The 24894-nt window shown below is 37.0% G+C and overlaps 1 protein-coding gene across 1 annotated transcript; it reads right to left on the bottom strand.

The window, feature by feature from the left end:
* Positions 1–3554: 3554 nt before the first annotated feature.
* CHORDC1 (cysteine and histidine rich domain containing 1) lies at positions 3555–24541 on the bottom strand. Its single transcript, XM_020908859.2, has 11 exons — positions 24106–24541; positions 20680–20729; positions 17936–17992; positions 16544–16701; positions 13203–13306; positions 12498–12556; positions 8828–8898; positions 7761–7866; positions 5918–6037; positions 5229–5291; positions 3555–4945 (listed from the first exon to the last, which is right to left on the bottom strand). Exons 1-11 carry the CDS (start codon positions 24167–24169, stop codon positions 4799–4801), a joined length of 999 nt encoding a protein of 332 aa, XP_020764518.1. The 5' UTR covers positions 24170–24541; the 3' UTR covers positions 3555–4798.
* Positions 24542–24894: the final 353 nt, after the last annotated feature.

Genomic DNA, 24894 nt, shown 5'->3' with positions numbered 1-24894 from the left:
GATACCACTCCCGGAGCTTCTGATTTAGTAGGTCTGACACGTTGGGGACCAAGAATTTCCATTGGTAACAGATTTCAAGATGCTGACACTGCTAGCCTAGAAGTGGTATTCTGATGACCAGCAACTCGGACTAGAAGATGAACACCAACTACTCAAGAGTTAAAACCCAGCAATTCCTTTGCTACTTATATTTACAGTCTTACCCGTCTTTCTCGGCATATGTTATGCTCTAGACCTAAACTGCTTCAGCCAATTCTTGTGCTAATGGGGAAAACTAAGGTAAGTTTAATGCTGTTTCATGACATATTCTATCTAACACACAGGTATAAACTCCTGTCTGCAAGCTATATGCAAAATACATGACAATCAAAATGACAATGGCAACTTTTTTGAACTGAGGAGGACTCTGAAATTTCTTTGGAAGCTGTTTCAAAGAAACTAGAGACCTTAAGAGTTGTTAAGTCATAAATGATAAGTTTTTAACCCAGCTATCATTAGAATCAAAACCATACAAACAAAAAGACTACATACTTTATTTTATAAATTTATTTTCTAACAAAACATATGAAAAAGTAAGATTTTTCCTGGTAGCTAAACACAATGGTACTAGTTTTCCATGCAGTATACGCCAATGTTTCATGGAACCCATTAATTCAACTGACAGACACAAGCTGCATGAAACAGTCAGGAGCACAGAACACAAGGCCAGGGGCCTGCGTTTGAAATCTCTACTCCACAACTCACTAGTTTCGTCGTTGGGCAAGTTACTTAACTTGTGCCATAAACCAGTTTCCTTGCCTGTAACAAGAGAATATACCTCACAGGGTGTCATGAGGATTAAGTCCATATTCATAAAAGTCCTTAGACTGGCCCATAACAAGTGCTACATGCCTTGATATTTCTAAGAGCCAACCAACATGCCAAGTACTATACTAGAAAACAGGGATATAATGGTTGGCCTAGACACAGTCAAGGTTATATGTGGTCTATAAAAGGATACAAACATTAACAAATTAATCATACAAATAAATAATTAATAAATATGGAACTCTAAACTGAAATGAGCAACATGAAGGATGACAGTGTTTTAACATTAATACACTCATCTAGTCTCATTTTTGGAACAGAAAGAATTACAGGTTCAGGGAGTAACAAGCATTTTGACAGATTGATAATTCCCTCTCCCAAGCTTAATCTTTCTTAGCAGTCTTAAAAGCATAGTTTAACAACACAATCATCTGGACACTGTTATCTGCTGAGTCAAAAAGGATTAGCAAATAAAATTATTTTGCCACATAATCTTTAAGCAACATAAAAATGTTTAAGGCTGGAAGTTTTATTTCACTTCAGTAGACATTAAAGGTGGCCTACTAAATTGGAAAAATAAGAAAAGGCATTAATTGGCATTTAATCAAATCATGCTCTTTAAAAGTAACTGTTTTTTACGGAATTCTTCACAACTAAGAGCTATACAAAAACTTAAAAAAAAAAAAGTAAAATCAAACTATGCAAAAAAAAAAATAAACAAGCAACCTTTCCAAGTCCAATATTTTAGAGATAATGTCAAAGGCATAAAGTATAAAGCACCATGCATCTATACTTAAAAAAAAAAAAAAAAAAAAAACAAGCCACACAACAACTCCAGAGGAGTTTAACTTGTAAAAGATTTGGGCAGAAAGGAAGCAATCAGGTAAAACACCAACTTCCCAGCTACCCAAAAAACAAAAGAAATGAAACTTAGAAACGTAGAAACAAGCAGGACTTAGTTTGCATTCCAGAACTGAGGCTAAAGAATTACAACATAGGCAAAAGAATGAAAATAAGTATCAAAAATGAATACCAGGTCAAAGTAATTTGAATAAAACAAACTGAAAAATTCCTTAACTTTCTGATAACAAAAAGTACCTGGCTAATACAAAGAAAAAGAAAGGGTAGAGACTTCATAAGTGAGCTTTTAATCCTTTTTTTCTTTGCTCCAAACCCGACCCCTGCAGTAGAAGCACAGAGCCCAATCCACTAGACCACCAGGGAATTTTCACTTTCAAGATTTTCCATTAATTTACTTATTACAGGTGTATGTATAACATAATTTTCAATCTGGGTAATGATTTTTTTCTTCCCCCCCAAAGCAAGGGGCAATAACCCAAAGTCATCTTAAGATACTGGCAAGAGCTCCTTAAGGTTCTGTTCACCCTTAGATTGCTAAAGAACTGTCTAAGGAAAACCAAACAATTTTTACTTAATAAGAATTAAAATCTCTAGGATAAAAGATAAATTTTAATAAAACAGATCACTGCAGTACTTTGCCAGTATTTGGTTACAATGTTTTGTCTATGATAGGTTGATTTCAACTTTGGCTCACAAATTACCGGTTTTAATTACTATCAAAATACGTCTCAACTACTCTGAAAAGTGTTCCACTAAAAACAAATAATCAAAACTAATGTTCAACGTTAGCTGATGGCATTTTAGCAAGGCTAATTCTTAGTTTTGTAAATGTTCTAATGATGTGTAACATTTTAGCAGCTGGGGAAGATTAATAGGACATAAAAAAAACTGTACTGTTTTGCAACTTTTGTAAATCTAAAATTATACCAAAATAAGAGGTTAAAAAGTAGTAAAAGTTCAAATTCTCAGCACTTTTCTTCCTTTATATTAGCAAATGTGCCAAGCAAGAAAAATGCTATTTTAGGTTTCCCTAAAATGTTGATTTAACCATCAGATTAGTTATCAGGTGTACAATAAACCTAGCTTTATTTTGCTACAGTAATTATTATGAATACACTTAGATAGATGCTTTTCTAGAGAAATAAGTGAATAAAGTTAAGCATTCTGACCCAGATAGATAATTAAAACTCATTCTAAGTAGAATTAAGTAATTTTAACTGTATGTATGAGTTTAAGATAATTGTTTATATTTAGATTTTTATTTCTGCAACAAATTCAGAGGTTCATAGGAATAACAAAGGAAATAGAATGGTCCCTAGTATAACCAGACTAAATACAAAAATTGTGAGTATATAATGTATAGATAATACATTATATATAAAGGTGAGTGGTTTGTAACTAACTCTTACATGAATAATACTCTTGCTTTATTATGTATTGCTTAGGGGGAAAAATCTCAAGAAGGAATGGAATCATCAGTAAAGGGTCTAGTAAACATTACCTTAAATCAAATCAATTATCAATCCTTCCTCTAAATAATAAACTAGATTTCATGGCTCTAAAAGAACTCAGGTTCCAAAACTATGAAAAGTTTAAAAATATTTAAATACAACCCCAAGTACTAGAAATATATATTTTGTTTGGGTCCAATCTCCACTGCAAAAATTTCTTGCCATGGTATTTTAGTGACATAAAAGCTGGCTGCTGATTTTTCCATCTTCATATGTAACACAACCAAACCATTTAATAATTACATTAACTACATCTAATAGTTATTTATTTGTTAAGGGTAATAGACTTGAGAAATACTATTAACTAAAACTGTACTTCGGGAAACTTTTCTTTTTAAGTCCATTACTACCAAGAAAGAAAAACACTCAAGAAGCTTAAGAAATAATTATTTTAATCTACATAAACATAATTCATATTCAAATGTATTAGGTTTTGCCATAGTTTCTGCCTTCATAACATGTCTTAATTTCAGTTTCCTTTGTGAACTCTGCACTGCCTCAGAAACTAATTATCCTTTAATGGGTGTTTAATTAGCATAAACTATCTAATTCTGTGCTACCTATGTTTAATCAAGCACAATATATAATCAACACTTTATCACCTAGAATTGTCAAGCTGTTTGTGAAAATGTAAAAAAAAAAAACTTCAAAAGAATAAGCTATTTTGTTTATTTCACATGTAATAGCTGTCATAAAGCAAAGTTTAAATATTTACTCTTCTGATACCCTAATGTATTTCCAAAAGTCTTTTAGCCTGGAATTTTACAGACAGTTTTCCACCAGGGAGGCCAGATAATATATATAATTTATAACTAATAAAAGATTCTAAGAGGGCACAGACTATAAATTAGGTACAATTCAGTCATAACATCATCCAGAGACCTTATGAATAATTAGGAAAGAGATGTTTAACACTACTGTTTAGTCTTATAAAATGGTGACTTTTAATCAAATTGATACCTTTTTATTCTTATTTATGATGTTTCCTGTACTCTTAAGATCATACTGCTTGGCAAGTATACAGGTACTGATGTAATTTTTAATCCAATTAGCTGTAAATGAATTCTGATTTGTTAATGTTTGTATTTCCTTGCTACTACTTATGTACTACACTACTGTGAGTTAACCCCCTACAAAATGTTATTGTTGAGTGGAAAAGCAATGCAGAGCTTCATCTCTTCCTTAAAGATTTTCAAGTATCATAGGAACACAAATTCATGAAAAAGCTAATTAAAAATCTGACATTCCATCTTGCTTAAATGATTAATTATAGGATAAAAGAAAGAGATGTAAAACAAATGTTTCTTTACATTTCTCTGATTAACGCAGTATTATGCTAAGAAATATTTTAACTGTTATGAGCTATTTTCTAGCTTCTTCAAGTACAGGACACAACTACAGTTCTGTTAGTGAGGAGAAATGAATAATTAATTTAGGTAACTCAAAAGCGATATGGGAGGCACAAAAAGATAAACCAACTTTGGCTTGAACCTACTGCAGACCCTGAAATGCCAGATTCAACAACAATAACAAGAAAACAAGACTACAGCAGCAAGTCACCACTTCACCACGCAGTAAGAATTCTCAAACAGCCAGTAACATTTCTTTCCCTTCCCAACTCATTCTGTTGTCTCTTCCTTTTGTTTTTCCTGGGTTTTTGCTGCAGGCAGTTCAAGGCTTGCCCACTGCATAGGTTCAGCTTTTCTCATGGTGATCTCAATCTTTGTTGCAGTCATAGTTACGTAGCTTCGTTTTACATCAATCACCTGTAACATATCAAAGAGAATGGCAGTATTCTGGATGGTTTTACCAATTTTAGAAGCAAGTATGTTTAAATGATAAGCAAGACTTCATGTCTATGCTAGTTGCTAACAGTCAAAACTCCAAGCTTCTAAGGTCGTTTCCAGCCTTAGATGTAAATTCCTGGGTAAGAAATAATGGTAAGTTATACATCTACTCTGCATCAATGCTTACCTAAAGTACTAGCTTTTATTATAAAATGGCATTTTAAAGTCTAAGAAAAAATTCTGCTGTATTTACAATACTTACACCCCATAATTTCACATTTTGATGAAATTCCTTCTCTCCTTCAAATACAATGTGTACATTTAACTGAAAAAAAAAAAATTAATTGATCAAAACCAAAGTAAAGATTTAGGATATTAAAACAGTGATTATAAAAATAAAGACATGGATAAAAGCCATTTAAGTTATTTTAAGGAACTGCCAATATTATACTTTATTTGAGAAAACCATTAACAGTGAAAAAAAAATTAACATGGAGTTTCATATTGAGAACTAAGAATCATTATTATCTGATAAATCTAAGCCACTATAGTACTTCCAGGGTGCTTCAGAAATAACTCGCTGAGAACGTTCACTTAAAGTAGTTTCTATGAAAGTAATTTCAAATTATTTTTTCAAATGGGAGAGACTTTTTAAATCTTAAAACAGCTCAAGCAAGATCAACATTTCATAATACAGTAAGAATAACGTTTAGTGACTTCCCTCGTGTTCCAGGGAACAACACTGGAAGAACCCGCCTCCCACGCAGGGACGCAGGTTCGCGCCCTGGCTGGGAGCTAGGACACACAGGCCGCGTGGAGAGGGCCCGCGCGCCACGCGCCCGCGAAGCAGCACCGGGCGCTCTGCGCGCTGCAGCCGCGACCTGGCGCAGCCACGGCACACACACACACTTAGGACGAGCAACGCACAGCCAGAGACGCGAGTGCACTCACCAATGTGCTATTTGCTTCTACTTGGCTAAGCTCTGGAAGTGAATTTTTCGCATATACTGAAATGGTGACTTCACCCCCAGTCTGATGCCAGTCATGTCTACACGGAACAACCTTTTTCCCCTGCAATGTAAGACAAACTTTATGAATTTACAAAGTGCCTTAATTAACCTCTTAAAAAGAATAATTTGACCCATTAAAATTGAGAAAAATGCCACATAAAATAGAGCCCTTAATATTTTTAAGCATAAACAAATTCTAAAGCCCCCATCAAGAAGTTTAACCAATGAAACAAAATACTAGCTTTATGACTTGAGAACATACTTTTAGACTAGAGATATTTGCATAACAATATAAACCAGAGAACATCTTAACCTCATGCATAGTAATTTGCCAGTTATTTTCTACAGACTGAAATTTGAGAAAAAATAATTGACTAGTTGTAACTGCCTGTTGTTCTTATTGAATATTTTCCTCTTATAATAACATGAAAAAAAGGTAAGAATTTGTGGAAGTAATCTTTTGATTACTATTATGGAAATAAATTATTACCTATGAATGATAAATTGCTATAACAATAACTACTTGAAAGATGAAGTGTGATGTGTCTTGGAACTGAGGGTAACTTAATGCATGAGACTGTGAGACACTTGTTTGAAAAAGCAATATTTATATTTCTGTGTAATTATGCCAACTGAATTTAAATTACTTATACCACTTAAACTTTTCTGCCCTTAAACACCTGGCTTAGTCAATCAATAGTTGACAACTACTATATGCATTAAAAAATAAAACAGTGTTTTTCACCAAGGGTCATACTATGAAAACTTAAGCACACAAAACAACATTTTTTCAAAGCAAAATTTTCAAATTTTTGTACCTTGGAAAAAATACAGGGAGATTTCACTTTTTACTAATAAAACACTCCTAGAAGTTTTATGGTAGACAAATTATTATAGCTTAACAGATACATTTACAATATCTAACCCATGTGTAATTAAAAAACAGACATAATATATTCTAATATACACTAAATGAATTCCTAAAGTAATCTGAACATAAAGATGCACACACTGAAAACGTTCATTGTCTTGGGGTTTTTAGTGCTAATACAGAACATAAAATTAACCTAATGTATCACAAGACACGTTAGTAATAGCTAACAAATTACAGTTTGTTAGCTTACAGTTTAATGGGATTTTCAGAGATTATTTGCATAGCTACAAGTCATTTTAAAATGCTGTTAGGGAAGTAGGAACTGATGCTTTCTCTTTTCTTTTGATAAGTTTCCTGGTAGCAAGGAGAGGCTGACTCATGTCAATGTATGGCAAAAACCACCACAATACTGTAAAGCAATTAGCCTTCCATTAAAATAAATTAATTTATTTTAAAAACACAGAAACAATCCCAAAGAAACAATGCTACAATTCTACCGTTTGGCCACTAGATGGCGTGTCTGTAACGTGTAAATGGTTGAATGACAAGTAAGGGGCCAAAAGAGCATCAGAGGTCTCAATGGTAACTCAAATGAGCAGAAAAGTGATTTTCAACAGAAAAAGTCAAAACAAAGTATGCAATTACAGAAAAATATGCTTCAATTTAGACTAGCTTACGTATTTCACAAAAATCTACATATTAGCAATCAACATACACAGTGGTTATTCTGATCAAAGAGTAGTGCGTTAAGAGCTTGACTCAGATTAATTTTAGATTTTAGTTAGGTTCATCAAACTTTACTGTGAGGAACTTTTTTTCCCCTTAAATCTAAAGACAGAGTAATCTCAAATGTCTTCAAAATGACTCAGATAAACACACACCAGTAGGCTATTTTTAAAACTTTACTTACAGCATCCTTTTTAGTCCACATGTGTTTCCCTGTTGTACAGCCTTCTTGGGCTAAGAATGTATTAAAATCAGAAGTTTTTCTTCTACAACAGCTCCAGTATTTCATCCTTTAAATTATCATAGAAAAATTTCAGAAATAAAATCTGACAATCAATTAAATTTGGAAGTGTTAGAGTGGTAAGTAACTTTAAAAAATAAGCATGTAACTTTAGTATTTTACAAGTGTCTAAGTTGCTAAACAGTTAAAACTACCAGAAGACTAATAACCAGAATGCCAATTAGTATAGCAATTCTGGCATTCCTGAATGAAGATGCTTAAAACCATCACAAAATCCAAAATTAGCTTTTCACTGATAATTTGCATTTCAGTTTCCTCATGAAGCTACTATGAAATGGTAATGATCAAAGGTTGAAGACCTTCATATTTTAAAACACCAGGAAAGTGAGAATATGCAAACAAACTAAAAACTAATGTTTACATAACCTGTGATAGTCAATCCCAAAGTAAGTGAAAAATTAACTTGAGAAAAATCTAACACTATTTACTTAAGAAAGATCTAACACTGGAAGACAAAAATTACAGTAAAACTTGGGGTTTGAGTCCTGAAGATAGGGAAACAGAGTGGAAGATTTTCACAGTACTGTGTTTCTATAAACTACAGTGTAACATAATGAGAGAGGCTCTCAGCTGAGGGCTATGGAAAGGTACTGGTTTTCTCAGATACCACAACGTTGGTGTCTCAGGGTCCCAGGGCCCAAAATTCCAAATGCCCTCCCAATGGCCAGGACAGCCCTTCAAAACACAAAACACCTGTTCAGCTTAAAGAAACAAAGTATCCAATTGTAATATAAAGGAATGCAAAAAACACGAGGTATGAATCACAATGGCTACTTCAACTGTAACCTTCAGTTTCACCGTGTGTAGAAAGAAGACAAAATTCACATTTCTACATTATTGTACAGTTTATATGACAACATAAGTAAAACACCTAATATTGTTGCATAGCAAATAATGTTTAAAGGCATATTAACATTTCTAACATCTACCATAAAGTTTTCATTAGTTACCCTTCGTGGAAAATAGGTACTCCAGAATGATATACACAGACTTCTTCTAGACTCTGTGGACCCTGGTATGTCTACAAGAGAAAAAAAAAGAGGGAAAAAATTAGTTTCATATCTCAGTGTTACACTTCACATGTATTTGTAAGTACTGGTGACCTCTATGAACTATGAAAATGCCCAAGAGGTAACAATTACCTAGAACATTCATAAATTCACCTCAGGCCATTCCAATAAGGAATGAAAAAAGATTCCTGTTTGGATATGCTTAAATTTCAGTTCCCTGTGAAAAAGGTAAATATTAAAGTAGGCAACAGGATGTATCAGATGTTTTTAGACTTTTGGGTATGAGGACACATCCCAACATATTCCAAACATATTCAGGCATGTTCTATAAATTTACAGGACAATACTGAGACCAAGAGATTAGTGTTCTCATCAGAAACATAGTTATAGCATGACTATGTGCACAGTAAACTCTGTGAGCATTATGAATTAATACGGAAAATCTAATAAGCAATTCTGAAGTCCAGAGAGATGACTTCTTATCCCTATAAACGGTAAAATGAGCTGCAGACCTATATATATATCCAGGGTTTGTCTGGAAGATCCGGGCCCCATTGCTGCTGTAGATGAAGGCTCTACAGATGAATTCACAAAAAGTTATGTTAATAAAACATAGATGCAGCCAGTAGTATATTTTCTGTCTACTTTGCTATTTACAGCAACCATCCTATAGTTACAGAAAATAAAATTCTGTACATTCACTTTTTGTCAATTCAGATTCCGGGGTGTGTATAAGATTCTGAACGTCTATCACTGTTGTTCCCCAGACCTCCTATTCTTCTTCCCAATCTTATCTGATGGCTCCATATCCACTGAGTCTCTCAAAGGAGAGATTCTCAAAGTTCTCTTCAGTGTCCCTTTACCTTCTACCCTCATGCAGTCTATCACAAAATCCTGTCAACCTGAGTTAGGAAAAATCTTACCAGCTTAATTTGCTAAACTTTCTCAAGATGACTAGCAGATTCTAGGCAATGAAACTCTGCTAAAAGAGTCTGATGAATTTCTCTGCCTTCAGTTTCTGGACTCTACCATCTACTTAAACATGCCCCACTTTCTTGTTTAAAGTCCTTTAAATACTGCTACCTCAAACCATATACAATAATTAGTGCCAGTGGTCTGCACATTTAAATGTGCCTCTAAGCCCTAAAAGAAACAGATTTCTTAAAGAGGACACGAAAAAACCTGTCATGAAGGAAAAGATGAAGAAACTGAGTTTCATTAAATTTAAAGAGACTATTTATCAGAAGCCATTATTAAGACAGTGAAAAAGTATAGTCTCTCTGACAAAGGACGTGCAGCTAAAACATATGAAGAATTCCTAAAATCATTAAGAAAAAGTCAACTTAATAGAAAAACAGATACAGATTTGGGACAGCGTCACAGAGGACATCCAAATGGCCAATAGGCATACAAAAACGTAGTACATCATCATCAGGAAAGTACAAAGTAAAATCACAATGGGAATAGTTCACATTCACCAGAGTGGCTAAATATAAAAGACTGATATTACAAAAGTGTTACCAAGGTGTAGAACAAATGGACCCAGTCTCATATATCACTGGGAAGAGTATAAACACAACCACTTTGTAAAATTAGGTGGGAGTACCTCCTAAAGCTGCACACACACTGAAGAATCAACACTATTTCTAGTCATCTACCTAAAAGAAATGTGTAAACCTATCCCCAAAGTCATGCACAAATATGTCCATAGTAACATGAATCAAAAAACTTCACAGGACAGTAGAAAGGATCAACTGATTGGCACATTTAAACAATGGTATGCTTTAAAGCTTTGAAAATGAACAAATTACAGCTGAAACCAAGAGAACAAAAAACAGTTAAGTAAAGGAAGACAGACTTAAGTACCTGTTCTATGATTCTATTTACAGTTAAGTTCAGAAGCAGGCAAAACTAATCTATGTTGAGAGAAAAAAGTAGTTACCTTTGGAAGATGAAATAATGAATGAGAGGAAGCATGTGCACTCAGCTTAATAAACTTAACATTTATATATAGTCAATGTTGTATTTCAATGTAAAAACCTTAAAAACATTTCTTCGATGGCCACCAAGACCTAAAGGAAGGCCTAAGCTGTGAGCAGCAAGCCTTTCAGGATCTAGTCTGACTTTTCTTCTAATCTCAACTTTACATCAGCAAATTCTGTACCATTATCATTGACTACTTTTGATTTTTGTACATTATTGCTCTCTCTGCTTGGAATATCCTTTCCCATTTTGTCCATTTACAGGACTGTCATTCATTTCTCAAAATTCATCTGGGGATACCTCTGCTCTGACATGCCTACAGACCCCACCACCTGCACGCACCTCCCGCACCCAAAGAATTCATCGTTATCTACTACGTCTACCTTAAATACACGGGAATGCATTTGTATTTCCATCTCTAAATGAACAAGGTGATCCCAAACTCAGCATGAAAGAAGACTGCAAACCTGCTCCCAACCCTAACTCCAATCTCTTCCTCAGTTAATGGTGCACTGAGATGCTTCACTTCTAGTTTATCAGCAAGTCCTGCTGATACTTCCAGGTGTCATTCATTCTAACATGTCTGTCATGTGCTGGGCACTGTTCTAAGCACTCAGGACAAGCAAAGAGAAAATGTTTTTCTTTTAAATCTTTCATGAGTGAAGAAGGGAAGCAAAATCTGTAAAATACGTAGCATACAATAAGGGGTAAGAGCTGTGGGGAAATCAGGAGAGTATGGACATGGTGAAGAGGGTGTGATATTACACAGAGCAGGCAGAAAGAAGCCTCCATGAGATGTCTGATGACATCTTACATGTAACTACTACTATAAAACATATGCCAATGCCTGGTCTTTCAAAATAGCACCCTAGCTGGTTTTCCTTCCCTTGACTCCACTCCTGCGCCATTAAATTTACCACGTATCAGCCAAAGATATCCTTTTAAAGTCCCTCCTTAAACAAGACAACGGCTTTATGTTACACTTAGACTAAAGCCTGAACGCCTCACTGTGACATACAAGGACCTCTATAATCTATAACCCTGCCTGCCTTTCCTACCCTGTTTCCCACCCGTATCAACCCTCCACTGACTTCTCCTATCATTTCCTGAGTAGCCAAGCTCTAGAGCCTCTACACATGCTGCTCCCACACCTACTCCAAGGTTCATACAGCGCATCTGCTACATCATTCAATTTCCAACCCCGTGTCACCACATCGAAAAGGACCTCCCTCTGTATCTCCTTGTCAGCGTTATTCTTTTCACGTCTACCTAAATTCACAGCACTTAACAGCTTATTTGTTGTCCTCCCCCAGAATCAGAGTATCAGCTCCACAAGAACAGGGATTTTTGCTTTATTTAATACCACATTCCCAACCCCTAAAACCATCTCTGGCACACAGGAAGTGCTCAGTAAATGCTGACAGAACTAGACCTGTTTATTCCTGTGATCTCTCAGATGTGCTCCTTTGGGACAGGCACTTATCCATGCTCATAGTCCTGCTCAAGGGAACAGTGCCCAACACATAACAGGCACATAAATGTTGGCATCTAATTGAGTCAGTAAATTACTCTTTTCTCAAAATTAAAATTTTACTTCCAGACTTAACACAAATTTTATAATATATACCTTTGAACACCCTCCATTTTTACATGAGGTTCCAATCTTAATTTCATCACTGTCTTCTTCTAAAAGAAAGAAAAAATAAAAACATTAAAATAGAACACTTTTACTATAGGGCTATTCATAGAAAGTACCATTTTCTTAAAATGAGTATTTAATAATCTAAATACAAAAAAACCCTGCTATTTTACAATGATTTTAGTTAAGTTTTCTGTGTGACCTTTCATGTAATACACATCATTCAGTAAAAGTGAATCAGAAGCCAACTACTGTGATTAAGTCTTGCCTATATTCCCAAAATGACACAGGACATGATGCACTTCTATTCTACAATGCACCCTATATCCAGTAAATTTACCTTATGTAAAAGAGAAATCATTTCATGATTTTTTCCCCCCAGATAACAGGTATGGATCAGAGAATGCTAAATATATTTTATATCATGCACAATGAAACATTTACAAAAAAGCTCAACTCACTGTTAAAAAGTAATGAGTAACAGAAAAAAAAATTAACAGGTACTCCTTTTTAATAAAGACAAAATGAAATGAATCACAAATTCATTCTGTGGTTTAAAAGGCATTCAATAAACAAAAAAGTTCTTTACTATAAAGTACTACTTTTTTATATTTATATGCTGTAAACTATACTGCTCCTGCTTCTTTTAGCTCTGGCTAACCGAATAGAAAAATATAAAAAGCAAAATCTTACCTTTCTTATTTTCTTCATTCCCCGATGACAGTTTAAGTTTATCAAGTGCTTGTTTTAGGGAGGCAGATATCTTTAACTCCAAATTTGTCATTGGTTCATCCGGGCTAGAGATTTTGGAAACTTTATTACCATTATTGAGGTACAAAAATATTTCTTTGTACTAAAATTAAATATACTTGAGCCTACTTACGATAAGCCAAAAGCTTTGTGAATCAAGTTTTTCTAATTAAAAAAGTATTTTACAATAACTGCTGTAACACAGTTACATTTCTAAGTTTTAGCAGAAAAAAGTTGATACTAAATATCAAATAATCATGATACTTTCAACACAATTTATGAATCAGTAGGGCTAAGGGGAAGGACACAAAGACTAAGAATCCAAATTTGCCAAGATGAGCAACTCCAAGGAAGGGACTGTGAAGTATCTTCACATTCCACACCCAAGGCAAACCCCGAGCAGCAAGTACGGCCGAAGTGAACAATTATGCGTGAAGTGACTCACTCAGCAGGGCACGCACACGGCCAAGCTCCAGGGCAGGTTTGTCCACCGTACATGCAGTTAAGCTCAGGCCGAGGGAGCCACACGCCTTTCTTGTGCCTTGGCATGTCTCGCTTGCACTGTGGCACAGGGGAGTTCTCTAAGGAAATCGTCCTTGTCAGGGAGTCAGTTTGAGTTGAAAACGAACTTGGAGGCTTTCCTTTCCATTCTACCACTGTTTGTTGAATATTTTTTTAAGACATTCTTCATAGCAAAACATTTCCTTTCAAAAATTCTAATGAAAAATTTTATTTTAAAGCAGCTCATTTTAATCATTACATCAGTACATAACTGAATAATTACATACTAAGGCAATAATTATGTAGGAAGTGAATCCATATCCCTACCGGTGGAGACGGTTCACTTCACGTGGACACTAGTACATGCACCTATTAATTCAGACAGTTATATCACAAGGCAGCTCTAGTAGGGTTAAAAAAAACAGTAACAACAATGTCCCCTAACATTTTGTAAAGTGCTGTATGTAGAATTTAAGGCATTCAATAAGTATTAAGAATACTAATAAATGCAGCAATAAAACGAAAAATCCTAGGTTATTCATTCTACATACTTAATGAAAAACCTACTGCATAGGAGGCATCAACAAAGAACATAAAAACTCGTATCCTCATAATCTCTATAATGCCATCCAATGAATTTAGGATAAAATACTTAATTTCTCTTTCTCTTAAGTGAATTTATTAGTAATCCATTATTTTAAAAAATATTACCTCATACTGTCAATTACAGTAGACTCAACTATAATATTTAATAATGATCCATGTCAAAATTCTTGTCTTTTTATGACTTCCCCCCCACCCACAACTGGCAAATCAGTCAATTAAGACATTTGATAAAATTTCTCATGATTATCAATAAGGTGAATATAGAAAAAAATCACCCTAAGTAGTCTGGTTAAATAAACAAAGTAAACATCAAAAAGTCGCTGAGGGTTTTTTCTTTGTTGGGTATTAGTCAAGATGATATAAACTTATTTATTTAAGATCAATAAAGAAAAAATTGGGGAAATCATTAATCCATAATATGAATATCAACAAAGGTCATGTTTGAGGCCAAAAACCATCTATTTTTTTTTTAAGTCCTGTATTTTGATTCTGAAACAATTAAGTACTCAAGTGCTATGTGAAGAAGACCTGGTATAACAGTGATATCCAACAATAATCCCAGCACTCATGGGATTATAAAATATAGTGGGTCAGAAAGTCAAGATGAAGAATCTGTAATTTTACTGCAAAATGAGCAAAATGTATTTTAAAAGTACTTTAACAGATATGCCATGTAAATCAAATACATTAAAAATTGATCAGTAACGAGACTAACAGTTTTCAGATAACTGGGGGGTAAAACATAAGTGACTAGGCTTATTCTAACTGGCAAAATATGGACAAATAAATAGAATTTGACTCGATGCAAGGAAAAATTATATACTCAATTAGCAATGATAAGAGGAGCTGCTTTAAAATTCATTAGAATTTTTGAAAGGAAATGAAAAGTTTTTCCATGAAGAATGTCTTAAAAAATATTAAACAGACAGTGGTAGAATGGAAAGGAAAGCATTCAAGTTCTTTTTCAACTCAAACCGACTCCCTGACAATGACAATTCCCTTAGAGAATTCCACTGTGCCACAGTGCAAGCGAGACATGCCAAGGCACAAGAAAGACGTGTGGCTCCCTCAGCCTGAGCTTAACTGCATACAGTGAACCAACCCACCCCGGAGCTTTGCTGTGTGTATGCCCTCAAGGGAACAGAAGCAAAAAGGTATTATCTAAGAAAAAAGTTATTTATAAGCAGAGTACATCATGAGAAATGCCAGACTGGATGAAGCACAAGCTGGAATCAAGATTGCCGGGAGAAATATCAATAACCTCAGACATGCAGATAACACCACCCTTATGGCAGAAAGTGAAGAAGAACCAAAGCGCGTCTTGAGGAATGTGAAAGAGGAGAGTGAAAATGTTGGCTTAAAGCTCAACATTCAAAAAACTAAGATCATGGCATCTGGTCCTATCACTTCATAGCAAGATAGGCAAACAATGGAAACAGTGACAGACTTTATTTTCTTGGGCTCCAAAATCACTGCAGATGGTAACTGCAGACATGAAATTAAAAGGCATTTGCTCCTTGGGAGAAAAGCTATGACTAACCTCGACAGCATATTAAGAAATACAGACATTACTTGTAGTCAAAGCTATGGTTTCTCCAGTAGTCACGTATGGATTTGAGAGCTGGACTATAAAGAAAGCTAAGCGCCAAAGAATTGATGCTCTTGAACTGTGGTGTTGGAGAAGACTCTAGAGAGTCCCTTGGACTGCAAGGAGATCCAACCAGTCCATCCTAGAGGAAATCAGTCCTGAATATTCATTGGAAGGACTGATGCTGAAGCTGAAACTCCCAATACTCTGGCCACTTGATGCGAAGAACTGACGCACTGGAAAAAAAACCTGATGCTGGGAAAGACTGAAGGCAGGACAAGGGAGAGACAGAGGGTGAGATGCTTGGATGGCATCACCAACTCAATGGACATGAGTTTGGCTAGACTCCGGTAGTTGGTGACGGACAGGGTGGCCTGGCATGCTGCAGTTCATGGGGTCACAAAGAGTCAGACACAACTGAGCAACTGAACTGAACTGAGTGACTGAACAGAAGAGAAAACAAAATGGTCCAAAAGTTGGTGAACTACACAATGGCTATGAATGATATGATGCAAAACTGTAAGAGGTAATACCAGGAACAGATGCAGTTATTAAGTGTAACACTGGTATACAGCTATATAGAGTGTACCTTGGCCTTTTGATTGCCTCTACTGGCTTAGGGGCCTGAATGATGTGCTCCTGAAACCTGGGTTTCAGCTCAGACAGCTCCTTCTTCTCAGTAGTCTTGACTTCAGGCTTGACTGGCTCAGGTGGCTTCTCACTGTTATGCCTTCCTTTCGTGCAGCCCTGTGGGTGAAAGGCACTCACTCACTGAGAGCGATCCTATTATCTGTTTCACATGCTGTGACAAATACTAATGTTCAATTCTTGGTTCATAAATTCAAGTTCATGTTTTCTCCACTTTTAACACACTGACTTATTTTAAGAAACTAAAAACAGAACTCCAAACTTAATATATTTGCAAATGAGTTCTTACATGTGAGTAATGCATTAAAAAGAGGCCTCTAAATTACACCTAATAAATATCTACTTTAATTATTCTATTAAAGGTATAGTATAAACTTGTTTACAAGAAACAAATTTTGGCAATTTTGCAGAGAATTCTACAATTTATTTATACAAAAGGGCCTCAATATCAGTCTCAGCTGTGCTCCTAGCTATATGATATTGAACAAGTTAATCTTTTTAAACTTGTTTCCTCATCAGTAAAATTGAGGCAATTTTTGAGGATTAAACAACAAAAATACAATACTTCCCTTATCTGGCAGGTGGCAAACATTCAATTAACGCTAGCTACCTTTTCTATATAACATTGACATACATTTTAATGTCCTTGAAATCATAAGGTCAAAGATACATCATTTAATTAGCAACTTTAGTTTTCTTTCTTAAGGGTACACAAAATAACAGTGCAACTTAATGGTATCTTAGATATGAAAATTTATTGTTCCTAACTGAATATGATTTAAATTGTTGCCTCTCGATGGAGTTCTTTTAAGACTACTAACATCAAATAACAAGGAATTACTGTATAGCACAGGGAACTATAGTTAATGTCTTGTAATAGCCTGTAATGGCAAAGAATCTGAGTAAGAAGAGGTATACATGTCTATAAATGAGTCACTATGCTGTATATGTGAAACTAAAATAACACTGTAAATCAGCTGTACTTCAATTAAAAAATAAAAAGCTAAAGAAAAAATAAGCAGTAGGAAAAAATTCTAGAGTGTAATTGTGATGTATATAAGTACATTAGAAATGAAAAAAAAAAAAACTAACATACAAAAACAAACATAAATTGACAAGTAGTTAATTAACATCTCGAAACTTTAATCTCTAAAACAGAGAAACACTTTAAGTGCCACAGAAGGGAGGTGACCTCCATTTTAAAAGAAAGGGAGCATCTGTAAGTTAACAAGGACTAGACAATAGCTGTTCAAAATCAGACTCCTCAAATTTGGAGCTTCCTGTAATATGCACTTTGGGGGGAACAATCTAGGGAAAAAAAATTAATACTTACTACAATACTTAAAAAATCAGAAAAATCTGTTGTTCTTCTCTTACAGCAAGACCAACCCTAGGAAACATAAGAGCCAAAAGAAGAAACCAAAGTGAAAACTCTGCTTGTAAAAGAACCGCAACTCACTGAAATACCACTTGCACTTACCTCCTTGAGTTGCAAAGTGACCTGTATATATATAATTTTATAGTACTGAAGTGCTGTAGATAATTAATCTAATCAAGTGAAATGCTTAGTCTTTGACTAAAAAAAAATTAATTAACCAATGTTGTTGTGATCCATCATAAAAGGAAGCACCTTACAATATGGAAACAGAAATTGCTTCTGTTTTAGAATAGCATTTGATTTTCAGAACAAAAACATTTTATAATTTATAAAACTAGATATTTTAAGGGATCGAGGGTGGAAGTGAAGTGCTTTACTTTAAAAACTAAGTTAGATTAAAATCCAGTAAGTTAAAAAAAATAAAATAAAGTCCAGTAAGTTAGAGATAATAATTATAATAATTCAGTTTCTAAACAAACTCAGCATAGTTGTTTCTCAACAATAAGCATTTTATTTTCCGAAAAACAATTAATGTAGCCGCTTAAGCACTGTTAGATCTTTCAAGGTTACATGAGCTTTTCAGTTAGAGGCATACAAATATAGAAACTGTAAAGTAGTATGAGATTGCTAAACAAAGTATCAAGTAACTAACTAAAACCATGGGTTTAAGTTGTCACCTACAATTCCAATGTAGTACAAAGAAAAAAGAAATAAAAATGCAGTAGTCCCAAAGCTTGGGATGTCTCAAATTCAGACTAAGGGCCAGCTTTGCACACACCCATCTGGGCCTCACTGTTTCTCTCAACATATCCATGAAGAATTTGGTAGTGTCTTCTTTTCACAATACGCAGTTAAAAGTTTTTTAAAAAAGAAATACCAAATAGTCTACAATTCATATTTTCCTTTGTTCTGAAATTTCATTTTCTTTTACTCTGAATTGAAATACAGACGAAAAATAACCAGTACAAAATTAAAGGTTTAATTAGTACAGATAATATTGTCACCAGTAAAGCTATTCTGTATGGAAAAAAAAGTTTTATTATCTTAATTCTATATAAAGAATTATATATTCTGGGAATACTGGGACATATACATGACACATTAGTTGTTCCCAATGCCCAGCTGAGATGGTATGGTTGTCCTCAGTAAAATGTGAAAAGGAAATTAAAATTTAAGTGTGTGAGTACAGGGTTGCAAACTGTCTTTTCTTAAGAACTGTTCTTTTCCCTCAATGTACCTCTTCTAGTATGAATAGTTTGGAGAAGGAAATGGAAACCCACTCCAGTATTCTTGCCTGGAAAATTCCATGGACAGAGGGGCCTGGTGGGCTACAAGTCCATGGGGTTGCAAAGAGTCGGACATGACTGAGCATGCATGCACAATATGAATAGTAAAATGTTTTTCCTTCTGCTCATGCAATGTTTAATTTTTGACTTGGCTAAACAGAAAACTGACAACAGTACACAACCTACTGATTTATATATTTTGCTTAAAGTCTACTGGGCTGTGAAATTCCTAGTACTGGGAAGTCTAGGTCTTCAAGAAATGTTAAAAAACAGTAACAAACAGAACAAAATTAGAAAAGAGAAAAACACTTCCAAGTAAAATCATTAAGTTTAATCAGAATAACTAACAGTTGGATATAAAGAGGAGCAATGGACTAAATGACTAGAAAGTTAGTGGCATCATTATTAGCAGCAGCAAAGGCAGGCTATGTTTGGAATAAGGGGTCACTTCAGAACTCATCTGTAGTTGCCAAATACATTGTAGAAGTGAACTAAGGACAAAATAAACTGGACAAGAGAAAAAAAGGAAGCCAAAACTGAGAAGTGAAGTGAAGTATGCCCATGGTTAGAAGGTACGAGGAAAAATATCATTGGAAAACAAAAAGATGTAAGAAGTCAGGTCACAATTTGTGGTAATGAACGTTTGTTCTGTTTTTCTCACTTAGAAGTAACCAGATTAATATAGGCTTGTTATTTGCTCATATATCACTGTTTACACTTGGCTAACAGCTAAACACCAAGGTGGTCTAATTACTCCCTGAAAGACTAAAATTAGAAATTCAAAGGACATCAATAAATATAAACAGGAAGGACTGCTTATGTTCCTAGGAAAACCTAAAACCAGAGCAGCCATGTTGCAACATTTTATTTTGAGATACACAATGGAAAATGTACCACATTATCATAAATTTTAAAAGACCAATAAACCCAACACAAAAATCCTCATCAAACAATATTCTGTTATGTCTCTAATTCTTCAGAACATCAAGGAAAACTGGTGGCATCTCTTTTCTGTACTGTATTACTCTAAACTTTGACGTCTGTCCTGAGTGGCACTGTGAAGTGTTTATAACAATCTTTCCTAAAATTCAGAGCTACTCTTATGAGCCAATAGCTGCCCCATATGCTGAAGAACTAAGAATTAGTACAACTGCTTTCATTTCCCCTCAAAGTTAGGTGAAGAAATGGGGGACAGAGAAAATGAGAGTTGAGATAAAAAACAATAATTTTATAACTGGAAAAACCCTTGAGATTGCCATCTACTGTCTTCTTTGACTCTAGTGGAACACTTGTTTAAAGCACTCCAAAATGGTCAGTAAGAAAGCATAAGCCGAGGGGGGAAAAAAAAAATCTAGTATTATACTTCTGAATTTTCTATATAAATGTTAAGACAGAAATGTATCAAGCTCCTACCTTTAATGCATCATGAAAGACTGGAACGCCTGGGTGGTATGTACAAGCATCTGGTCAAAAGCAAAGAAAAAAGAAAAAACTTTATAATGAAGAAAACCCATTTTCCTTCAGTGTTAACATATAATCCTTTTTCCATATGCAGATAATACTTCACTAATGCTCAAGTTTGATGCATGACACATAGTGCTTAATATAACATTTCATTAAAATAGTAAAGGTTAAAATTATGATTTGAGTATGACAGCTATAAATAAAAATACACATAGTTCAAGTACAACCAGTTATATTTTGTATTCTTCTAATCTTTACAGTAAAATCTATTTAGTACCCAACCTTTAGTATTGTATTTCAATGTTGTGTTTACAAAAATACTATCAAATTTAAATGTCCTTATGTGTATTGATCCATAAAAGTTGCCCGAGATGCTCTAAAAAGACATTTTTTGAAGAATAGGTTCAATTTTTTAAAAACTGATATGTAATATCTAATTGCTAATTTAATTTTCCTAAGTAGGTGTCAATTCCTAGATATAAACCTCATTAAAAAGAGGCTTAAATTCTACAATGTTTTCAAGTTTGACACTGATTGTTAGTCTATTATTCCCTACCTTCTCACCATTACACTAGCAATTTTTACTTAACTCTCTTATGAAAATGGGACTTCTTATAGCCTGCAATATGGAGCCTTACGTTTAAAAAAAAAAAGATAATGGACACACTTACTCCCTAGTTAGACAGAACCAGGAGCGCAGAAAAAGGTCAGCCCCACACCTGTGCAATTTTCTTACAAGGGTACTCTGCTCAAACTTTCGTGTCTGTTTAGCTCTCAACTGGCTACAACCTCTGATTCCTGGAATCACCTTAAAATGATTAATTTCTGGTACTCAGAGAAAAATCTCCCTATCCCTGTATTAAGTCAGTATGGTTTCCTTGGTTAGTAACCAGGTACTACACAGACACCATACTAGCTAATAAAGCGAGAAAGGGTCAGGTTCATGGTATAGTACCTAAGCCCAGACTCAGAAGATCTACTAATTAAGGGTAGTAGTGGAATTGAGAGCTGGAAAAGGAGATTCAAAGTAGAAATGAATATGCAGAGGAATAGGCATTTGAGAGGAGTATCAAAGTAAGAGAACAGAGAGCTTGTTTCATATCAAATATACACAAAGCCAGAGGCACACAGCGCGTGATGTCTTACACAGGCAAATATAATCATGGACATTCTGGCCACAGAGCAGCAAGAGTCAGGTCTTAACCACACAACTAGTACAGACAGTGTCTGAAAACCACTGCTAAATAGCATGCAGATGGACATCTTTCTCTCTAGTCCTTTAAAAAAAAATCAAGTTTGACACTTTCGCTCAAGGTAATATTTTATGGGTAAGAAGCTACAAGACAGCGGTGGTTAAGAACCAAGGCTTTTAACATTGAGTCTGACCCTGGCTCAAATTTTGGCAAATTTTGGCTCCACCTTTTGGTAGCCGTTTGTTTTCTCAAACGTGTGAACTGAATAAAATACTGTTAGTGAAGAAATGCTTCCTCTAGAGAAGCTGTTTTAACATATGCAAATCACCACACCAAAACACTCCTTTAGCTTCTGTGTCTCCATTTTCCACCAACCAACCTGCCCAAGTCCCTACAGTAACCTCAGGCTTCCCTGGGGAGCTCAGACGGTAAAGAATCCACCTGCAATTCAGGAGACCTGGGTGTGAAAACCCTGGGTCAGAAAGATCCCCTGGAGAAGGAAATGGCACCACTCCAGTATTCTTACCTGGAGAATTCCCTGGACAGAGGAGCCTGGAGGGCTATCGTCCACAGGGTCGCAGAGAGTCAGCCACGACTGAACAACTAATTTTGTTAAAGCTAATAAACTTTCAGCAACCTTAAAGGCGTTCCCTACTTAATTCAGTGCTGTGGATGCTTAATCCTTGAGACGTCTACTCCGCTGGCTTCCTCCATCTCTTTCCTAGGCACTGTATCATTTCACACACACACACAGAGCTGACTTCCAAAAAAATTGGCTGTATCTCCCCTTAAAATTAGGCTGATACCTAACACCCTATAAACAAACATATTATCCCATTCAAACGACTTTCCTCTTTAATATTAAAGTAGAATAGGTATAGCCACTAAAGCAATTTGCTTTTTACATAGGCTACCAACAGCAAAGGGTTTTGAAACTCTTATTCCTTGATTTTTTCATCCACTGAAGAATCGTAATTTTCTCCCTGAAAAACCTCATATTAATACTGTAAAAATGATTTTAAAGTATTGGTTTTAATTCCCTACACAATGAGAAACCTTGTTGCTAACTTGTTGCTGTACTTCTCTCATTAAATGGGTATAATAAACACTTCACAGGGTTGTTGTAAAGATTAAATGAGATAACGTAATATATATTAGGTGACACGCCAATGTCTGGCATACAGAAAACATACAATAAATGCTAGTGGAATATGAGAAAGTGTTGTAACTGCTCAGTTTTCAAGGAATCAAGTCAGTCCTTTACTTCATTCACCTACCAAAATTCAAATCCACGGGTCAGTTTCTATCATTCACCTGGTCGGTAACTCTCAAGTTTACATCCTTAATTCTACACCTGGGTCCTGGAGAGCTGCTTTAGGGCACCTGGGCCCGGGAGGCAATTTTTCCACCCGCCGGCCGTGGGGGTGGGGTGGGGGATGGTTTCAGGATGACTGAAGCGTTACATTTATCGTGCACTTTATTTCTACGATGACTACATCAGCTCCGCCTCAGATCATCAGTCATTAGGTCCTGGAGGTCGGGGACCTCTGCTACAGAGGACATTCAAGCACAGTACTCCGTAGACGGCGCAGTACTTAGACGGGAAGGTCATGCAAAAATACCCAAGGAACACGGACGGCTACAAAGTAACGGATAACGAACGTAACTTCCACTGGAAAAGATGTATCAAAACCTAACAGCGTAACCATTCAAAATAATCTGAATCAAGAACAGTTTAAGTATGGTTAAAACAGTGAGTCAAATGAATGATAGGATAACCCGCCAGCGGCCCAACCCTGCGGTCCAAGTCTGTCTCTGACACAGACACACGCGCGCGCGCGCGCACCCACCGCACGGCGAGCCCAGGGCACCTGGCTAACTTCTCATCGCTCCGAGAGGCGCGCGGCGGGGACAACGATGCTCTCAACCCGGCCCGGAGAGAGGGCGGACGACCGGGGAGCATGTGCGCCTAGTGCCGTGCCGAGGGCGGGCGCCGGGTGCGGACCCCGTCGCCGGGTGCCGCAGAGCGGCCCAGCACCCGGGGGCAGTTCGGGACGCGGCCCGGCGGGGTCACCCCGGGAGGCCCCGGGAGGGGATGCGGCGGCGCGGCGGGATCAGCCTGCGAGGCCCCGGGCGTCCCCGGGAGGAGGTGGAGAGGAGGGGGCGGCGGCGCCTCTCTCACCGTCGGAGTTGGTCTCGGGGTCGAAGCGCTGGCCACAGCCCCGGTTGTAGCACAGCAGGGCCATTCTCCTTCCCGGACGCCGGAACCGCCACTCGCCTTCTCTGCAACCCCCGGCGCACGACCCGGGCCTGCAGGCGCGCAGGCTGCCGGCTTCCGGGAACGGCCAGCTCCGCCTCGGGAACCTTCGCGAAGGTTCCGGCCGCGCAGGCGCAGTGGCGATAGGAAGCGGCGGGCGGATGGGCGGGGGGCCCCGCAGGTGGGGCTCCGCGGCGCGAAGGGGCTGCAGACGCGACGGGAAGCGGCGGGGGAAGCGGGCGGGACCCCGCAGGTGGGGCTCCGCGGCGCGGCGGGAAGCGGGCGGGAGGTCGGGGGCCCCCGCAGGTGGGGCTAGGCGGCGCGGCGGGGCTGCAGGCGCGGCGAGGGGACTCGCTGGACAGGTCTTGCAGGCCGGAAGCTGGGCCTCCGGGCGCGCCCCGCCTCCCTCGCCGCTGCGGGCCGCGCGTCCTCGGCGCAGCGCAGGGACCGCCCCGCTCCCCGCCGCCGTCGCCCAGCAACCTCCTTCCTCTTCGGACCGGGGTGACGCGTCTACGCGCGGCCGGGACGTTCGCTCCTGAGCGGTCTGAGAAAGAGCGGAGGGTCGTGCGGCCTTTCTGACTCCTCTTCCCGGAAACTGCTTCCTTAATAACTGAGCGGGATGGTGGACGAATCCCCCTCCGTCTCCACTGTTCCGATCTCGGAAGCGTGGAGAAGGTGTAGGCATCGGGAGCGGTTTCAATAACGGAGTAGTTG

This window comes from Odocoileus virginianus, chromosome 28 (genome assembly GCF_023699985.2).
Source record: "Odocoileus virginianus isolate 20LAN1187 ecotype Illinois chromosome 28, Ovbor_1.2, whole genome shotgun sequence".
Lineage (NCBI taxonomy): Eukaryota > Metazoa > Chordata > Mammalia > Artiodactyla > Cervidae > Odocoileus > Odocoileus virginianus.
Note: the sequence above shows the minus strand (reverse complement) of the source record. Positions and strands in the feature narration are given on the sequence as shown.